This window comes from Zootoca vivipara, chromosome Z (genome assembly GCF_963506605.1).
Source record: "Zootoca vivipara chromosome Z, rZooViv1.1, whole genome shotgun sequence".
NCBI lineage: Eukaryota > Metazoa > Chordata > Lepidosauria > Squamata > Lacertidae > Zootoca > Zootoca vivipara.
The window spans coordinates 4,031,042-4,050,171 of record NC_083294.1 but is presented as its reverse complement, the minus strand read 5'-3'; the positions used below and the strand labels follow the sequence as shown (position 1 = coordinate 4,050,171).

Below are 19,130 nucleotides of genomic sequence, written 5' to 3'. Positions count from 1 at the left end.
AACACCCCCTAAAACAGCAAGTTAACACGAATTTTAACACGCTTGGGGGAAGCGCTCCCGACATCCGGCAAAGCAGGAGTCCGCCGCCGCCCCACGAGAGGTGGGGGAGCCCGGGGAGCCCAGGGCTCAGTTTAGAGGTCGTCACCGCTCCCAGCGACTGCACGAGAGGTGGCAGACTCTGCGGGTTGGGGCCGCTCGGGGGAAGCGCTCCCGACATCTCGCAAAACAGCTGGTGCGTCGCCGCCTCCCTGAGCGGCGGAGTCCACCACCACCGCTATCCCACGAGGTGTGTGGGGAGCTCAGGGAGCCCAGTGGCTCAGTTTAGGGGTCGTCACCCCTCCCGGTCGTCACCCCCACGACGACCGCACGAGCGGTGGCGGACTCGGCGGCTCAGGGCTACTTGGGGGAAGTGCTCCCGACATCAGGCAAAGCAGCCGGCGTGTCCGCGGCCCCGATCCGTGGAGTCCGCCGCCCCCACCCCACGAGAGGTGGGGGGAGCCCTGGGAGCTCAGTGGCTTGGTTGGGGGTTGTCACACACCCACCCCGCGAACGCACAAGCCCGGGACCAGAGCCAGAGCGTGCCCGGCCATCGGCACCCGGCCGGAGCCCTGTGGCCTAGGGCAGTGTTTTTCAACCACTATTCCGCGGCACACTTGCCTGGTGTGCCGTGGGAAAATTTGAAAAATTACTTTATATATAGTCAATATAGGCACAGAGTTAATTTTTTTAACATTTTCTAATGGTGGTGTGACTCGTGATTTTTTTAATGAAATAAGTGTGCCTTTGACCAAAAAAGGTTGAAAAACACTGGCCTAGGGCAACGTGCTCAGTGGAACTCCGGTGTACCGGAGGAGAGGGCGAGGGAAGCCCGGAACCGGCCGAGAAGGCCACCACTCCAAACAAGCAGAAGCAAGGGAGAGGGACTATGTGAGGTGAAGAGCCTCAGCCTTATCGCCCTGCTGCTGCATCGTCCCGCCGAGGACGCTCGGCTGCCGGAAGCCCCAGGTCCAGGAAAGGCCCAGAAACGTGTGAGTGGGGGGAAGGGAGAGGCCCTGGGAGTGCTTCCGATGCTGCGGAAGGCTCCGGGCCTTCGCTGAGCCATAGGAACGCCTCCGCAGCTGCGGCCCAGTCTTGAGGCCTTCGTGGAGGCCTCGGACACCTCGTTTTTCGTACTTCCGGGTTACAGTTGTTCGTAAACCGAAAGTTCATAAACCGAGGTGTTCGTAAACCAAGGTTCCACTGTACTGAAATAAATGCACTTTAAGGCGATATTCTAATTTTCCGAGTTTCACCTGTATACACATACGGGTTCAGAGTTCGAGTGATGCTAGACGGGTAAGGCTGGATGACCCCCGGGCGCCCAGCTACCTTTTTCCTCCGCCGCGCCCCGCCTTTGCTCATGCAGGAGCGGTCCAGCGAAAGATATCCGCCGATGACCTCAATCTCCTCCGCGCAGGGGTAACGGCTCCGGGGGAAAGCGCATTCGAACTTGGGACCGGGCGCTTCCCGGGTGCCATTGTGCAGCAGGGTAGACTCAAATCCAGACCCCAAGGCGGCGTCTTCGGAATCCGGGGCCAGAGAGCTGTCATAAGGGACGTCGCAGCCCTCCAGGCGGGGGCTCAGCACCTTCAGCGGCGCCAAGGGAGTTGTAGTTTCCTCATCAATGCAGGTGACAGGAACCCGGTCATTCTCCTGGGGAGCGGGCACCCCTCTCGGCGGGCGAGGGACGACCCGGAAGGAGTTGCGGGAGTTCTGGCGCAGGCTGGCCCCGGGAGAGGGCGCCAAGTTGGCGACAGGCGGTGCTACGGTTCCTGTGGCGATGGCGCCCCGCAAGCAACCCCTGGGATCTGTGGCATCTTGGAGGGAGGAATTGGTAGGGTGGGGCTCGGGGCCCCTTGGCGAAACAGTACGGGGGCGTTCTTGGGATCTGTAGTATGGTTCCTCCAGGTCCGCAGTGCGGCGCCCAGGGCCCTTTGGCGAAGCAGGCCGGGTGCCTCCCTCGGGATTTGTAGCGCACCACTCAGAAGCCATCCGGGTGCTTTCCTTGGGATATGTAGATTCTGGCAAAGGCGGCCAGGTGATTTCTTTGGGAACTGTAGCATCAAGCAAAGGCGGCCAGGCTCTTTCTCTGGGAACCATAGAATCCGGCGAAGGCGGCCAGGCTCTTTCTTTGGGAACCATACCATTGGGCGAAGGTGGCCAGGCTCTTTCTTTGTGAACCTTAGCATCCGGCCAGGCGCTTTTCTTGGGAACCGTAGAATCGGGTGAAGCTGGCCAGGCTTTCTCCGTGGGAACCGTAGCACTGTGCCAGGCGCCTCCCCCCCTGGGATCTGTAGCACGCTCCTTGGGATCTATAGCACGGCGCCCCCGCGGGTTCACGAGGAAAGAATTGGCGGCGATCTTCTGCACATATTGGCTGAAGGGAGGAGTGGCCAGCTGGCCTCCGACCATGCGCAGTGTTCCGCTTGAAGCCTCCTTTGCCCTCTCGGACTGCCGTTCAGGCATGCGCAGTGGGACACCCGACTCCTCCGATTGGCAGAAGCTACTCCAGGCGTCCACTGGTTTCTCTGCCGTGTTGTACCGCCCTTCGCGAATGCGCAGCGGGCAACCCGAAGCGCCCATTTGCCCTTTTGACATGCGCAGTTGGTCCGCCGAAACGGCCTGGCGCCCTTCGCACATACGCAGTCCGTCCCCCGAAGTACCCCGCATGCGCAGTAAGCCATCCGAAGCCTCCTTCCGCCCGGGAGCGCCACAGCGGCGTATGCGCGGTCTCACCGGGTCGAATTGGTGCCGGAGGCGGCGGACGTGGCCCGGCTGGGGCTCGTAGACGACGACCTGCTCGGCCCTGAGCTCAGCGGCTCCCGGTACGCGTCGCTGGGCGGCTTCTCCCGGGCACGTCTCGATAATGACGATACGGTCGGCGCGGATGGTCCGCACGCCCGGCATGGCCGAGTAGAGCTCGAGCAGGCGGGACAGCGAGAGACCGTCGTCTGTGGCGGCCCGCTTGGCCCGTTTCCGCTCCAGTAGGGCTTTTTTCCACTCGGGCACCTGCGAGGCCTCCATGGCTGCCGCTTCGGAGCGACTTTCAAGGACTCTGAGGTAAATCAGGCGGAGGTTGGCGGGCCGGGTTGTCCGTCAAAGACGGCGACCAATGGGCGTCGAACGGCGCGGAGGCGGGCGGCGTGGATTGGCGCGCTCGCCGACGCTCCGCCCACGCTGGGTCGGGCCTTCTTTGACAAGAGGAAGGACGGGCTTTGAGGGAATCAAAGAAGAGGGTTGGCTGGCGGAGCTGTCCGTCAAAGGCGCGAGCCAATGGACACAGGGCGGCGCGGAGGCGGGCGGCGCGGATTAGCTCGCTCGCGCCACGCTCCGCCCACACTAGCTCTGATAGGAGGAGGATGGGCTCTGAGGGAACAAAGTAGAGGGTTGGCCGGCGGGGTAGTCGCTCCAAAGCTTGGACCAATGGGCGTCGGGCGGCTTGGAGGCGGGAGACGGGGATTGGCTCGCTCACGCGACGCTCCGCCCACGCAAGTTATAATAGGGGAATTGAAGAGGACGGACTCTGACGGACTAAAGGAGATGATTGGCTGGGGTCTTTGTCTCTCCAAGGCTCTGGCCAATGGAAAACGGGTGCCGCGGGCGTGTTCCGCCCACCCTGGCTCTGGCCGTCTTTGATAGGAGAAAGGAGGAGGATGGGCTCTGATAAAGCAAAAGATTCTGAGGTAAATAAGGCGGCAATTGGGTGACCTGATTGTCCGTCAAAGGCGCGGTCCAATGAGAAGGGGTGATTTGCTGCCGGGTGGACGGCGAGGCGCAGCGCGCCAATGGGACGCGGACGACTGGGGAAAGAGTCTTTTGAAGGCGGGTCCTCATGACGTACGCGGAAGTGGGTGCCCGCTTTCACTCCAGCTGCTGGCATCACGTGGATTCCTGCCATTCTTCTGCATTCCTTAAATCCTTTTTTTCCTGCTAGGTTGGGGCAGTATTAAAAGTAATAATTGGTTACTAGCATGATTATTGATTATAATTATTAATTGCAGTATTACCAATTTGGGTCTGGGGTGCATTTATTATAAATTGTTATTAAAGGTAAAGGGACCCCTGACCATTAGGTCCAGTCGTGACCGACTCTGGGCGCGCTCATCTCACATTATTGGCCGATTCCACGTCATGTGGCCAGCATGACAAAGCCGCTTCTGGCAAACCAGAGCAGCACATGGAAACGCCGTTTACCTTCCCGCTGTAGCGGTTCCTATTTATTTACTTGCATTTTGACGTGCTTTCGAACTGCTAGGTTGGCAGGAGCTGGGACCAAGCAACGGGAGTTCACCCCGCCACAGGGATTCGAACCGCCAACCTTCTGATCAGCAAGCCCTAGGCTCAGTGGTTTAACCACAGCGCCACCTGGGTCCCCTATAATAATAATTAAATATTATTAATTACCAATATGGGCGCGGGCAACCACTTCCGCGTACGTCATCAGGACCCGCCTTCAAACGACTCTTCTCCCCCCCCCAGTCGTCCGCGTCCCATTGGCGCGCTGCGCCTCGCCGTCCACCCGGCAGCCAATCACCCCTTCTCATATGAAATGTCATAGCGATGTTCATTTTTGTTTATTTTTGAATGATTGTGACTATTTGTTTCCTTCCTTCCTTAATTCATCTACAATGGTACCTCTACTTACGAATTTAATGCGTTCCAAACGCACATTGTAAGTTGAATCCCATAGAAATGCATTCTCCTGTTGAATTCCTGCCTGCTTCGCAGATGGAAGAGCGCCGCCTCCTGATCCTTTTCGGCAGCCAGACCGGCACTGCCGAGGATTTAGGTGAGAGGATCGGGCGCCAGGCCAAGCGCCGCCACTTCCAGTGCCGGGTTGACGCCCTGGACTCTTATCCGGTGGTGAGTGTGAATTCCACTTGCAATGAGAGGATCCCAGAGCATGCGCAGAGTTCAAGCCACTCTCCCTTTTTCCCTAGGCAAACCTGATCGATGAGCCCCTGGTGATTTTCGTCTGCGCCACCACGGGGCAAGGAGACCCTCCGGATAACATGAAAGTAAATAAATATTAATAATAATAATAATAGTAATACTGATAGTTGAGGCAGTATTAAAAGTAATAATTGATTACTAATTATTATTAATTACTAATATGGGCCTGGGGAGCATTTAAGGCCCCCAACCCTAATCTGCAGGTTGCCATCTGATCGGATTTCATTCTGATCCTGATCAGATTTTGGGAATTATTTTAATTTAATTGCCTGATTTTATGTTGATGTATTATACATTTAATGTGAGCCATGTTTGACATGCAATGAGTATTCCCCTCTCCTCTTTTTCCCGACCGCCGGAAAACCCAGAATTTCTGGAGGTTCCTTTTCCGGAAGAGCCTGTCTCCCGGTTCCCTCTGCCAGCTGGACTACGCCGTTCTCGGGCTTGGCGATTCTTCCTACCCCAAGTAAGTCCCCCTTTTAAAATTAAATTTAAATTAATCATATTTCATGAATTCAATTTCAAGAAATCATATTTCATGAATTCAATTTCAAGAAATCATATTTCATGAATTCAATTTTAATAAATTATAATTTTAATTGAGAAATAATACTTAATAAATTCAAGAAATAATATTTTATAAATCCAATTTTTGAAATAATATTTCATGAATTCAAAATTCATAAATCATATTTCATGAATTCAATTTCAATAAATAATATTTCATGAATTCAATTGCAAGAAATCATTTCATGAATTGAATTTGTAATTAAGAAATAATATTTAATGAATTCAATTTTAATAAATCATATTTGATAAATTCCATTTCCATGAATCATATTTCATGAATTCAATTTTAATAAATCATATTTCATGAATCATATTTCATGAATTCCATTTCAAGAAATAATATTCAATCAATTACATTTTAATAAATAATATTTAATTTTAAGAAATAATATTTAATCAATTAAATTTTAAGAAATAACATTTCATGAATTAAATTTCAAGAAATAATATTTAATCAATTAAATTTCAAGAAATAATATTTAACCAATTAAATTTCAAGAAATAATATTTAATCAATTAAATTTTAATAAATAATATTTAATAAATACCCGGGAAAACAATGTTCCTTTCCCCCCCCCATCCCGCCAGGTTCAACTTTGTCGCCAAGAAGCTGCACAAGAGGCTTCACCAGTTGGGCGGCTGCCCGCTGCTGCCCGCTGCCTTGGGGGATGACCAGCATGACTTGGGGTGAGGCTGGATGACCCGGGACCCGAACTCCTGTGATTTGGGGTGGGAATAGATAGATAGATAGAGGAATTAAGAAGGGAAGAAAGTAAGAAAAAGAAAGAAAAAAGATAGATAGATAGTTAGATAGATAGATAGATGAATTAAGGAAGGAAGGAAAAGAGAGAGAGAGAGATGAATTAAGGAAGGAAGGAAGGGGTGAGAGAGAAAGAGAGAGAGAAGGATGGGAGGGAGGGAGGAGGGAAGGACTAGATCGCCGCTTGGTACCTTTTTGCCGCGAATATGCAGAGATCCGGGGTCAGGCTAGATGGCCGCCAGGGGTCCCTTTTTGCCACGAATATCCGGAGATTCCAGGGCTGAGATTTGGGGTCAGACCATACAGCCCCATTGGTCTCCTTTCGCCGCAAATATGTGGTGATTTGGTGGTCAGACTAGATAACCGCTGCGTCCCTTTTTCAGCCCGGACGCCGCCGTCGATCCCTGGCTTGCGGATCTCTGGGAGAAGATCCTGCAATTATATCCTCTTCCTCCCGGCCTGCAAATCCTTAGTCCAGACATCATGTAAGCACAGTGATTATTATTGTTATTGTTATTATTATTATTATTATTATTCCTGCTATTCTTCCGCCGGTCTCACTTCTATGCTCCTTCTCTCCCCTTCCAGTTTGCCGTCCCGCTTCACCTTCCGCTTCCTGGACGGCAATGACCAGACCGGGTGCCCCGACCCCCCCGCCGAATCCGACCCAGGTCCTACGTGCGAACGGCACCCCTTCCCGGCCCGGGTGCTGTCCAATCAGAGGGTGACGTCCGAGTCGCACTTCCAAGACGTCCGGCTGATCGAGCTGGACCTGGCCGGATCTGGGATCCAGTGCGTTCCCCCCCCCCCTGTGGGTAGATAGAGGAAGGAAGGAAGAGAATTAAGGAGGGAGGGAGGAAGATAGATAGTTAGATAGATAGATAGATGGAAGGAAGGAATATGGAAGATAGATAGATTGATAGAAGGGAGGGAGGAAAGAATTAAGGAGGGAGGGAGAAAGGAAGGAAGGAAGGAAGGAAGGAAGGAAGGAAGGAAGGAAGGAAGGAAGGGAAAGAAGGATGGAAGGACGGAAGGGAGAAATAGATTGATTGAGAGAGAGAGAGAGAGGATTAAGGAAGGAAGGAAGAGAGAGAGAGAGAGAAAGAAGAAGGAAGGAAGGGATAGATAGATAGATAGATAGATAGATAGATAGATAGATAGATAGATAGATAGATAGAGGAAGGGAGAGAAAGAAAAGGAAGGAAGGAAGGAAGATGCCAATGCGCTACGTTACCCTTTCCCCAGGACTGCCGCCGGCGACCTGGCCCTGATCGCTCCCCGCAACGCCCCGGAGGACGTGGAGCTCTTCTGTCGCCTCTTGAACCTGGACCCACGCCGGCGCTTCCTGGTTGAGCCGGCCGAACAGGGTACGCACTACGTTTCTCCCACCAGGTCCCATCAAAGTGCCCGGACAAGGTTTCCAGGGCGGGGCCTGGTGCCCGCACTACGTTTCTCCTGCCAGGATCCATGAAATTGCCTGGGCAGGGATTCTGCTGGGCAGGGGCCTGTTGCCTGCACTACATTTCTCCAGCCAACTCTTCTGCCCCACCAGGCACCGCACTGCCATTCCCACTGCCCCGGCCCTGCAGCATTGGACACCTAGTGGAAAACTGCCTGGACATCGCCGGCGTCCCCCGCCGCTCGTTTTTCGAACTTGCCGCCCAGCTCTCGCCCGACGAGCGCGAGCGGGAAAAGCTGCGGGAATTCGTCTCAGCGCCCGGCCAGGAGGAGCTCTACGCCTACTGCCACCGGCCGCGACGAACCACTCTGGAGGTAGGCCCAAGCAGTCCCAGGGCCGGGGGAGTTCTAGCGCTGGGAACCAGGCGCAGGGAACCAGGCGATGGGAACCATGACGCAGGAAACTAGACGTTGGGAATCGGGCCACCATTTCCAGCGCCTGGTTTCGAGCACCACGGTTCCCAGTGCCTGGTTTCCAGCACTTGGTTCCCAGCGCCACAGTTCCCAGCCAGCCCTGCTTCCTTCCCCCAGCCAACTTTGAGCAGCTCAGCCGTTGCCTCAAGTCTTTGGTGACACCCAGCAGGTGCTGGCGCTACAATTCCCAGCTCTTTCTCCCCACCAGGTCCTGAGCGATTTCCCCAAGACGGCGGCCGCCATTCCCTGCCACCTCCTCCTCGACCTCATCCCTCGCATCCGGGCCCGGGCCTTTTCCATCGCCTCTTCCATGCTGGTGAGTCTTAACACACAGTTTACCAAACCCACCCACGCCTCCACCACTGCACCCGGTTCTACGACTCCTGCCCTCTCCCCACAGGCCTTCCCCGACCGCATCCAGATCCTGGTGGCTGTGGTCCGCTACAAGACGCGCCTGGCCCGGCCCCGGCGCGGCCTCTGCTCCACTTGGCTGGCCTCCCTTGACCCGGCACGCGGTGAGTTGTAGCAGAAGGCGCTGGGCACAAAATGCTATGTTTCTCCTGCCAGGAACAAACAAATTGCTTGGGCAGGGGTCCCGCGGTGCGGCCTGGCTCCCGTGCTATATTTCTCTTACCAGGACCCATCAAAGTGCCCTGGCGCAAATCCCGCAGCAGGGCCTGGTGCCCGTGCTACATTTATCCCGCCAGAACCCACCAGTGATCCAGCGCAAATCCCACAGTGGGCCTGATGCCCGCACTACGTTTCTCCCGCCTGGCACCCATGCTATGTTTCTCCTGCCAGGACCCATCAAAGTTTGGTGGCGCGCCCTGATGCCCCCGTTACATTTCTCTTGCTCCAGGGCCGGTCCAAGTGCCCCTGTGGGTGAAGAAGGGGGGGCTGCAATTCCCTGATGACCCCGACACCCCCGTTGTCATGGTAGCTCCTGGGACGGGCGTGGCTCCCTTCCGCGCCGCCATCCAGGAACGTGAAGCGCAGGGGAAGAGAGGTCAGGAATTTTAAAAATGCAAATTTAAAAAATTGTGAATTTGATCATGAAATTTCAGGAATTTATAGAATGCAATTAGGAGGAAATCTGTGAATTTGATCGTGAAATTGCAGAAATTTATAGAATGCAATTTGTAAATTTGTGCAGTATTCAATGCCATTTCAGGCCTTTTAAAAAATGCTGCTTGGAGGAAACTGTGGGTGGTCTCTGCTGTCATCCTATTGCTTCCTCCCTCCTTAACCCCGCCCCCTTCTCCAGGCAACTTCCTCTTCTTCGGCTGCCGCCACCGCGCCCACGACTTCTACTTCTGGGATGAGTGGGCGGAGCTTTCTGACCGGGGCTTCCTATCCGTCTTCCCCGCTTTTTCCCGGGACCAGGTGAGCCAATGGGAGTGCGAGGAAGGAAAGGGAAGAAAGAAAGAAAGAAAGAAAGAAAGAAAGAAAGAAAGAAAGAAAGAAAGAGGGAGGGACAAAGGAAGGAAGAGAAAGAAAAAAAGGAAGGAAGGAAGGGAGAAATAGATCGATCGATCGATAGATAGATAGATAGATAGATATAGAGGAATTAAGGAAGGAGGGTAGACAGAGAGAGAGAGAGAGAGAGGAAGGAAGGAAGGAAGGAAGGAAGGAAGGAAGGAAGGAAGGAAGGAAGGAAGGAAGGAAGGAAAAGAGAGAGAGAGAAACCCTTTACGCGAGGGTTTTGTCTTGCTGGCATCCCTTGCTGGGAAAATTAAATCCAATTTTTTTGGCCCACTTCCCTGCAGGAAGAGAAAATCTACGTCCAACACCGCCTGCGGGAAAACCAGGCGCTGTTGTGGGAGTTGTTGTGCCGTGGCGCCCGAATCTATTTAGCCGGGTGAGTCGTACTGCGGCCGGGCTCCAGGAATTGTAGTGCCATCTAGTCCTTGAACCCGCTGTTCTGATTTCAATTTCAATTTAATTTCAATTTAATTTAATTCCAGGAGCGCCAAGGAGGTGCCGGAATGCATCGCCGAGGCCCTGTGCTCCGGGTTTGAGTCCGAGGGCGGGCTGTCAGCGCCCCAGGCAGCTGAGTTCCTGGCCGCCCTGGAGCGGGCCGGGCGCTTCCAGGCCGAGACGTGGTCCTGAGCTGGGCGCCTTGGAAACATCTGGGCGCTACAGTTCCAGGAATCCTCCGGATGGCGGGTCGACAGGGCCGTAGTTTCTGGCAGTCACATCTTGCACCCAGTACCGGGAATAAAACTACGACGATTATTGTTACGATTGGTTGGGTTTTTATGTAGTGCCCTGCAGTTCCCCGACGCCCTGAATAAACTGCGGTTCCCAGGCGCCTTGAGTGACCTGCGGTTGCCCTGAATAAACTACAGTTCCCAGATGCCTTGAGTGACCTGCGATTGCACTGAAGAAACTACAGTTCCCAGGCACCTTGAGTGACCGACTGCCCTGAATAAACTGCAGTTCTCAGGCACCTTGAATGACCTGCGATTGCCCTGAGTAAACTACAGTTCCCAGACGCCAGGAATGACAAATTGCCCTGAATAAACTGCAGTTTCCAGGTGCCTTGAATGACCTGCGGTTACCCTGAATAAACTAGTTCCCAGGTACCTTGAATGACCTGCCATTGCCCTGAATAAACTGCAGTTCCCAGCCGCCTGAGTGCGCTGCAGTTCCCAAGAGCAAACTACCTGAATATGCTACAGTTCCCAGGGATATTTTTAAAAGGCTGTTCTAGGGGGTGAAATGCAGTTTTGGGTTGTTTCATAAATTATTATTATTACGATTATAATTATTATAATTACTAGTAATTATAATTACGGAGCAGCCTTCTTCCTTCCCCCATTCAGGAAAAATAATAATAAATCGAACTCTGTATCTTCCTCCTTCCTGCTTGGGTACCAATTCCTCAGAGCATCCTTTTCCTCCATCCCTTTCTTCTTCTTCTCCTCTGAGCATCTTTTTTTCCCCTCCCAGAAAAGAATCCCTTTGTTTTGCTTTGTTTTAAATTTGTTTTGCTTTGTTTTAAATTTGTTTAATTCATTTTTATTCCATTTTCATATAATACAACATTTATCTACATTTTCCTTAATCCAATATTCATGTATATATATATATGAATGTATGTATGTGTGTGTGTATATATATATATATATATATATATATATATATTCATGTATATTAATTTCTTGTTATTTCTTATTTAATGGTATCTTCCTATGACATAAACCCTTAATGTATCACAATATCTGTTAAATAAGATCAAGATTAAAAAAATTGGGAAAGTTGGGGGGGAGAGACTTTCTGTCAATTCCTTGTACAATATACAAGTGAAGCTCGGAAAATTAGAATATTGTCGAAAAGTGCATTTATTTCAGTAATGCAACGTATTATTTTTTCTTTTCGTTTTGATTTGACAAATGCTTTCTTTTGGAAATTTCTCAGTAATAAAACAAATAGTTACAGTGGTGCCTCGCTAGACGAATGCCCTGCTAGACGAAAATTCCGCTTAACGAAAGGATTTTCTGATCGGAGGTTGCCTCGCTATACGACGATGTTTTCTATGGCCACCTCTTTGTCTTGCGAAGCGTGGCCATAAAAACCTCCGATCAGAAAATCAGGGCATTCATCTAGCGAAAGGGGAACCAGCTGTAGCAAGGGAAGAAGGCAAAGGAAGATCAGCTGAGAGGCGCTGACAGCTGTCACCGCCTCTCAGCTGATCTTCCTTTGCCTTCTTTCCCTGATGCAGTTGGTTCCCCTTTGTGTTCCGCTGGCAGAGACCAGCGGAACACAAAGAGGAATTAGCGGGGGAGGAACTAGGTGTCCGCCCGCTTGCCTTCGTCGAGGCGGCGCTTTCTCGGCGAAGGCAAGCGGGCGGGCTAGGTGTCCCCCGCTTGCCTTCCCTGAGAAAGCCGGGTGCCTTCTCGGGGAAGGCAAGCGGGCGGGCTAGGTGTCCCCCACTTGCCTTCGCCGAGAAAGCCGGGCGCCTTCTCGGGGAAGGCAAGCGCCCTACGATCCCCGCTGTGTGTCGGGCGGGATGGGGGGGAAATGCAGGATGTTTCCTGTCTTCCCCCCCCCCATCCCGCCTGTCACACAGCGGGGATCGTAGAGGGCTTGAGAAGCCCCCTACGATCCCCCGCTGTGTGTCGGGTGGGATGGGGGGGGGGAAACGCAGGATCTTTCCTGTCGTAGAGGGCTTGACATCCCACCTGTGTGACAGTGGGGGATCTCCCTGCCTGCTTCCCCGAGCTGAAGCGCCCGGGAAGTGCGGGATCTTTCCTGTCTTTCCCCCCCCCATCCCGCCCGACACACAACGGGTGATCGTAGGGGGCTTCTCAAGCCCCCTACGATCCCCGCTGTGTGACAGGCGGGATCCCCCGCTGTGTCGGGCTTGCCCGGGTGCTTCAGCTCGGGGAAGCAGGCAGAGAGATGGCAACAGCCCGGGAAGCTGCAGGCTGTTGCCGTCTCCCTGCCTGCTTCCCCGAGCCGTAGCGCATCAGGGGACAGAGCCGAAGATCGGCGGGTGCTGTTTGCCGGGGTTGACAAGCCCCGCAAGCAGCGCCCGCCGATCTTCGTGTGACAGGCGGTGGGGAAGGCAGGCAGGCAAGAGAGCACGTGGCTGCCTGCCTGCCTTCCCCGCCGCCAGTCCCCCGGAGCCCATAGGAACGCATTAAGTTTCAATGCATTCCTATGGGAAACCGGGACTCGCTAGACGAAAATTTCATTTCACGAATTGACCCGTGGAACGAATTAATTTCGTCTAGCGAGGCACCACTGTACAATCATACAAAAATAAGCATCACTATGACATTTCATTAATGACATTCCATTTATAATTGACCTGCCTAACGACAAATAATTACAATTGCAACAAATGAAGGTTTGACATATCTTGCTTTGCATATCATGCATCTATCTCATAGATTGGTTTCACCTTTTAAGTTGCGTTACTGAAATCAATGCACTTTTGGACGATATTCCAATTTTCTGAGTTTCACCCGTATCTGGGTACCAATTTCTCTTCTCAGATTTCTTTTTCCTCTCCATCCTCCTCCTCCTCTCTGGGTACCAATCTCCCTCCTCTGCCCCCCCCAGGAAGTCCCGCCCCCTGCATCCCCACATCCTCCCTCCCCGAGCCCGCCTCCTTTCCCTTCCTCCACCAATGAGATTGACAGGTCTGCCTCCCCTTGGGTACCACTGCTAGCATCCTTCTCCCGCATCCCGGATTGGGCGCCTGTCAATCATCCGTCCATTAGGCGCTGCTTTGGGGGAGGGCGGGTGGAGGGGTCACTCTCTCCAAACAGGAAGATTGATGGGAGGGACAAACACACCCCACCCCCACCTGAAAAGAAAACATCCGCCCATCATTCGCTGCAGCATCCTTCATCCCTATGCTCTGGGTACCACTCCTAGCATCCGGGATCGCGCGCCTGTCAATCCATCCATCGGCTGCTGCTGCTTTTTGGGGGGGTCACCCTCTCCAAGCAGGAAGATTGACAGGAGGGACAAACACCCCCACCTGAAAAAAAAACAACCATTCGCCCATCATTCGCTACAGCATTCTTCATCTCTATGCTCTGGGTACCACTGCTAGCATCCTTTCTCCCGCATCCGGAATTGGGCGCCCGTCAATCATCCATCCTGCTTTTGGGGGGAGGAGGGAGAGGGGTCACCCTCTCCAAGCAGGAAGATTGACGGGTGGGAGAAACGCTGCCCCCCCACCTGAAAAAAAACCAATTCCTTTTATCAGAGGTCTTTTTCCTCTCCATCCTCCTCCTCCTCCATCCTTCGCTCCCCCCATCCTCCTACTCCGCCCCCTTCACAGGAAGTCCCACCCCATGCATCCCCGCATCCTCCCTCCCCAAGCCCACCTCCTTTCCCCTCCTCCTCCACCACCACCGAGATTTACAGGTCTGCTCTGGGTACCACTTCTAGCATCCTTCTCCTGCATCCAGATTGGGCCTGTCAATCATCCATCAATCGGGCGCTGCTGCTTGGGAGGGGGAGGGGTCACCCTCTCCAAGCAGGGAGATTGACGGTAGGGACAAACACTGCCCCCCCACCTGAAACAGCGGCCTTCCGCAGCATCCTTTATCCATATCTGCATCTCTAACTGCATATTGGGCACCACTTTGGCCTGCAGCATCTTCGCAAGGCCGCCCCGCCGTCTCCCCCTCCCGGCCTCCTCGTCCAATCGGATCACCGATAAGGGGACCTGAGGACACCCTCCCCCCCCCCGTCTTCTGGAAGGTTCCGGATCGCCTGGAGGAGGGAAAGAGGGGCCGCCGCCATCGTCTTGACCGACCAGGAAAGGTGAGGAGGCCTCTGATGGGTGGGAAGGGAACCCACCAGGTCATCCAAACTGACCCCAAATTGGTGGTGGATTCGGGGTGATTGACAGGGGAGGGTTAGGGGGATGGGTGGGACAGCAATGGTCTTCAAGCCTCACCCTAGAATAATCCCGTGAGGGCTAGGGTGATTGATGGGGCACGCTGGTGGTCACCTAGCTCCACCCTCTGAATCCTCAATATTAATTCCCAGTTTGATTGACAGGGAACTGATGGTCATCTAGCTCCACTCTCTGAATCCTCAATATTAATTCCAAGTTTGATTGACAGGGGACACGGATGGTCATCTAGCCTCACCCCTTGAATGGCAGCTAGAATATCCCGTGATGATTGACAGGAGAGGGCTAGGGTGATTGACGGGGCACCGATGGCCATCTGGCCTTACCCCCTGAATGGCAGCTAGAAGATTGACAGGAGGGCTGGGGTGATTGACAGGGGACACTGATGGCCACCTAGCCCCACCCTCTGAATCCTCAATATTAATTCCCAGTTTGATTGACAGGGGACACGGATGGTCATCTAACCTCAATGGCAGCTAGAATATCCAGTGATGGTTGACAGGGGAGGGCTGGGATGATTGACGGGACACCAATGATCACCTAGCCCCACCCTCTGAATCCTCAATATTAATTCCCAGTTTGATTCACAGGGGAGGGCTAGGGTGATTGACAGGACAGCAATGGCCATCTAGCCCCACTCCCTGAATGGAAACTAGAATGCAAATGAATTAAAGAATTAAGAAATAAATAATTTTAAAAATAATATTTCAGTAGAATATTTTTTTAAAAAACTTAAAAAATATTTTATAAATATTAATTTTATTGTGGCTGTTTCTATACAAATAAAACGGAGCTGGTAGCAACACAACAACAAGGACAACATCAGTAGTTAAAAATTAAACTATATATTTAAATAATTGGAGCTAAATAATACATTCTGCTTTTTAAAAAAAACATTATTATTCTGGTACATTATAAAAAATATATATTCTGTATTGGGTGATAAAGTTTTGGATGCAAATAAAATGACCGGCAATAAAATAACAAAATGTATACAAAATATGGTTTTTTTGTAATCTCTATTTTATAGAGATTACATTTTAAAATATACTGTGTATATATCTTATTCTGGCAGTTTATACAAATATTTTTTGCATTGGGTATATTGCTGAAAATAATAATCATATCAACAAACAGTTCCTGGCTTTCTGGGGTTGGTTTTAATGACTTTCAGGACCCCTTCCAACTTGAATATATATTATGTTATGTTATGTTATGTTATGTTATGTTATGTTATGTTATGTTATGTTATGTTATGTTATGTTATGTAGGCAGTGCCTCCAATATCCTGTTCCTTTATGCATCCTCCCCCCCCCCCCAAGGCACATTGATGCCCAACTTCTACCCGGGGCCTGAGAAGGGAAGTTATATCACCAAGAGTCCTCTCTAGCCCTTTTCCCCAGCACCAATTATTGGTTTGCTTCACCTCCCAGGCTGCGAGTGTGAGGGACCCGTCCCACCTAGACACCAGAGAAGGAAACGAGCTCCTAGCTTTCCGCTTGCGAGGAAAGGCGACCAGCCCCGATTCAGCTGCCTTCCCTTGAGCTGCAAGGAGCCGTCCTGAGCCTGCGCCTCGTCCGTGGCTCCAGGTGGGTCGTTTCGTGGGTTGATCCATGAGTAAATGACAGCTATGTTTTAATGTTAGTTAAAATTAAATTTCAGAATATATATACACACACACACACTATACACAAACACATACAATTACAATGGTACCTCGACTTACGAAGGTGATCCGTTCCGCGGCGCTCTCCGTAAGACAAAGTCTTCAGATGTCGAAGTACCTGTTTTGCGCATGCGCGAAGCGCAATTTATGCGCTTCTGCGCATGTGCCGACCTCGCGCGGCGAAAAGTCTTCTGGGTTTGCCGACTTCAGAAGTCGAAACCTTCGGAAGTCGAGTCATTCGGATGTTGAGGTACCACTGTATATATTTCAGTATAATACACAAACCCACAGTTATATATTTCAGTATATGTATATATATATATACACACACACACACATACACACACACATAGATATATAGATATATATATATATTTCAGTGTGTGTGTTACAATAGATATACCATATAATACATATTAATTTATTGCAGTGACCAGGTGGTAAAAAAGCAAAAAAGGATAAGCTTTACATGCATTTTTTTTAATTAAAAAAAAATCCACTCTAGGATTCTGGAACTCTGTGTTAATGCATGTTATAAAAGAAGGAAAACCTTCAGGTTTCCTTGCATGGGAAAAAAAATCCTCTCTAGGATTCTTGAACTCTATGGGGGAGGAGGAAAACGAGCTCTAGCAAACCCCCTCTCTGTGATTCTTCTCCCGCAGGTCCTCCTGCCCGCCCACCCCGGCCATCCGCCATATCCCCACCCCCGGCATGCGCCGCCACCGCGCCCGCTTCAAAGCCCGCCCCCGACGACGACGCTAGCCATGTCAAGGCCTTCCTCCTGGGCTGCTTGAGGGGCCCCCAAGTCCTCCTCAAGATGGAGGCCGTCAAAGTGGGCCGGCCAGAGAAGTTCCCCAAGCGCCCCCCCTGGCCGCCAGGCGAAGTCATCGCCAACCAATCCTGCACTGAGCTGGCTCCGCTCGACCCCAAGCAGCCGCTGCCCCCGCCGCCGCCACCGCCACCCTTCTACCCGTCCCCAGGCGAGGTCATCGCCAACCAGTATGCCCTTCCGGCCCCGCCGCCTCCCCACACAGAGCCCCTGGAGTGCCCCACCTGCGGCCACGCCTACAACGCCGCCCACAAGAGGCCCCGCCTCCTCTCCTGCCTCCACTCCGTCTGTGAGGAGTGCCTGCAAATCCTTTACGAATCGTGCCCGAAGTACAAATTCATCTCCTGCCCCACCTGCAAGCGCGAGACGGTCCTTTTCACCGACTACGGCCTGGCTGCCCTGGCCGTCAACGCCCGCATCCTGGCCCGCCTGCCCGCCGAGGGCCCCGTACCCGGGCCCTCACCCTGGGGCCCCGAATCCGGACGAGGCTGCTACCAGAGCTTCCGGCAGTATTGCGGTGCCGCCTGCGCCTGCCGGGTCCGCAACCCCGTCTCCTCCTGCGCCGTCATGTGACCGTCGGATTCGCAAGGACGGGTACCGGGCCCCATCATCGGATGGTTTCGGGGCTGTGTCCGTGGAGGATCCAGAAGAATAAGAAGAGTTTGGATTTGATATCCCACTTTATCACTCCCCGAAGGCGTCTCAAAGCGGCTCACATTCTCCTTTCCTTTCCTCTGCCACAACAAACACTCTGTGAGGTGTGTGAGGCTGAGAGAATTCAGAGAAGTGTGACCAGCCCAAGGTCACCCAGCAGCTGCATGTGGAGGAGTGGGGAAGCGAACCCGGTTCACCAGATTACGAGTCCACCACTCTTAACCCCTACACCACACTAGGAGGATTTCTGGGCCCCGTCGTCAGAGTCTTTCCGGGCACCACAAAATGGGACGCCATCCTGGGACTAGTCCAGGGCTCTCTCTGTGGACGATTTGGGACGGTTTTGGGGCCTGGCCCGAGGGGGTTCCATCCTCGAGCGATCGGCTGAGGGGGGAAATTGGGGGCCCAGCTCACGGGCTCTCTCCTCTGATTGAGAGCGCTGACATGTGGTTGCACCTGCAAATTTCGGCGGTGCCCGTGCATGGCACCCTGGGGCACGGAGGGGACGAAAGGAGGGCTGGTCACGTGCAAGAGATGGACCCAACCTCTCAAGATGGCTGACACGATTGAGGGAGGGGGGCAGGCAGGATACGTTTGAACCCAGGCTATCGGTTTCACGGGAAGCTTTACTTATGCTCCAAGTCTTGCCGGGGTTCGACGCGTTCCGGCGGGGGAAAGGCTGTTTAGAAGTTAAGCCCTCTATGGGGGAAAGTGGGCTTGTCTGTCCTTCAAAGTCCTTTCCAAATGCAGGGAGTTGCAGAATGGGATCCCTGGTGGTCATCTAGATTTACCCCGCCCACTTCCCTCTGCTCGTGACCCTTGTCCTGTTCTTGTGAATGCCCTCAATAAAGATATCTATATTCCTGGAGCTCAAGAGGTTTTGGGGTAGCGGGTGCGAGGGCAGGCGCCCCAAAGGACCCTGGGTGCTCCTTCTGGAGGGAGGGAGTAGAGTGCTGTGTGCAGAGGTCCTCTGAGGAAGTCCAGAGTGTGCCGCTCTCAGGATTGGAAGAGTCAGAAGAGGCCAACCCCCGGAATTCCAGCTCTTCAATGACAGAATGATTGACAGGGAAGGGATTCCAGGGTCCAGAGGCGGGGCGGTCTATGGAAAGCTGGGCTGGTTTGATAACCAATCACATGGGACTGGTTCAATAACCAAGTACGTGGGGCCGATCAATAACCCAAGAATGCTGGACGGATCAATAACCGATAACATGGGGCTGGTTTGATAACCACTAAGGAGGGGATGGATCGAAAACCAAGAGCACAGGGCTGGATTGAAAATCAATAACGCAGGGCTGGATTGATAAACCAGAATGTGGGCCGCATCCATAACGTGGGGCCAGATCAATAACTAAATATTTAAATAATGGATTTTAAAATGGAAATATCTCATTTGAGATTTATA

General features: G+C 52.4%; 3 protein-coding genes across 8 annotated transcripts in view; 2 read left to right on the top strand and 1 right to left on the bottom strand.

Annotated features, from left to right (window-relative positions):
* Window positions 1–3,098, bottom strand: part of TPRN (taperin) — a 6,670-nt gene extending 3,572 nt beyond the window's left edge. The window contains exon 1 of the mRNA XM_035102391.2: window positions 1,369–3,098. Coding sequence (XP_034958282.1) covers window positions 1,369–3,063 — 1,695 coding nt within the window. The 5' untranslated portion in view covers window positions 3,064–3,098. The remainder of the gene's footprint in view (window positions 1–1,368) is intronic.
* Window positions 2,952–10,435, top strand: NDOR1 (NADPH dependent diflavin oxidoreductase 1). Of its 6 annotated transcripts, none has more exons than XM_035102397.2 (15): window positions 2,952–3,099; window positions 4,768–4,902; window positions 4,980–5,057; window positions 5,361–5,458; window positions 6,151–6,249; window positions 6,706–6,807; window positions 6,911–7,114; window positions 7,568–7,689; window positions 7,875–8,095; window positions 8,403–8,510; window positions 8,595–8,709; window positions 9,054–9,200; window positions 9,459–9,577; window positions 9,961–10,052; window positions 10,159–10,435. In XM_035102397.2, exons 2-15 carry the CDS (start codon window positions 4,768–4,770, stop codon window positions 10,301–10,303), a joined length of 1,785 nt encoding a protein of 594 aa, XP_034958288.2. In that variant the 5' UTR covers window positions 2,952–3,099; the 3' UTR covers window positions 10,304–10,435. The 6 variants fall into 6 exon arrangements, with proteins under 6 accessions (XP_034958288.2, XP_034958284.2, XP_034958286.2 ...); XM_035102393.2 differs by having other exon boundaries at window positions 2,986–3,099; window positions 4,717–4,902; XM_035102395.2 differs by lacking the exon at window positions 2,952–3,099 and adding an exon at window positions 3,147–3,722.
* Window positions 10,436–14,585: 4,150 nt separating this feature from the next.
* On the top strand, window positions 14,586–19,130 carry RNF208 (ring finger protein 208). The gene is made up of 2 exons (XM_060270555.1): window positions 14,586–14,589; window positions 16,905–19,130. The coding sequence occupies exons 1-2, from the start codon at window positions 14,586–14,588 to the stop codon at window positions 17,642–17,644; spliced, it is 744 nt and encodes a 247-aa protein (XP_060126538.1). The 3' UTR covers window positions 17,645–19,130.

Coding starts and splice junctions, on each gene's coding strand:
- NDOR1 (XM_035102393.2), top strand. CDS start 4,732: ATGCATTCTCCTGTTGAATTCCTGCCTGCTTCGCAGATGGAAGAGCGC. Junction 7,115..7,567: donor CTGGCCGGATCTGGGATCCA/GTGCGTTCCCCC, acceptor CCCTTTCCCCAG/GACTGCCGCCGGCGACCTGG. Junction 7,690..7,874: donor GGTTGAGCCGGCCGAACAGG/GTACGCACTACG, acceptor CTGCCCCACCAG/GCACCGCACTGCCATTCCCA.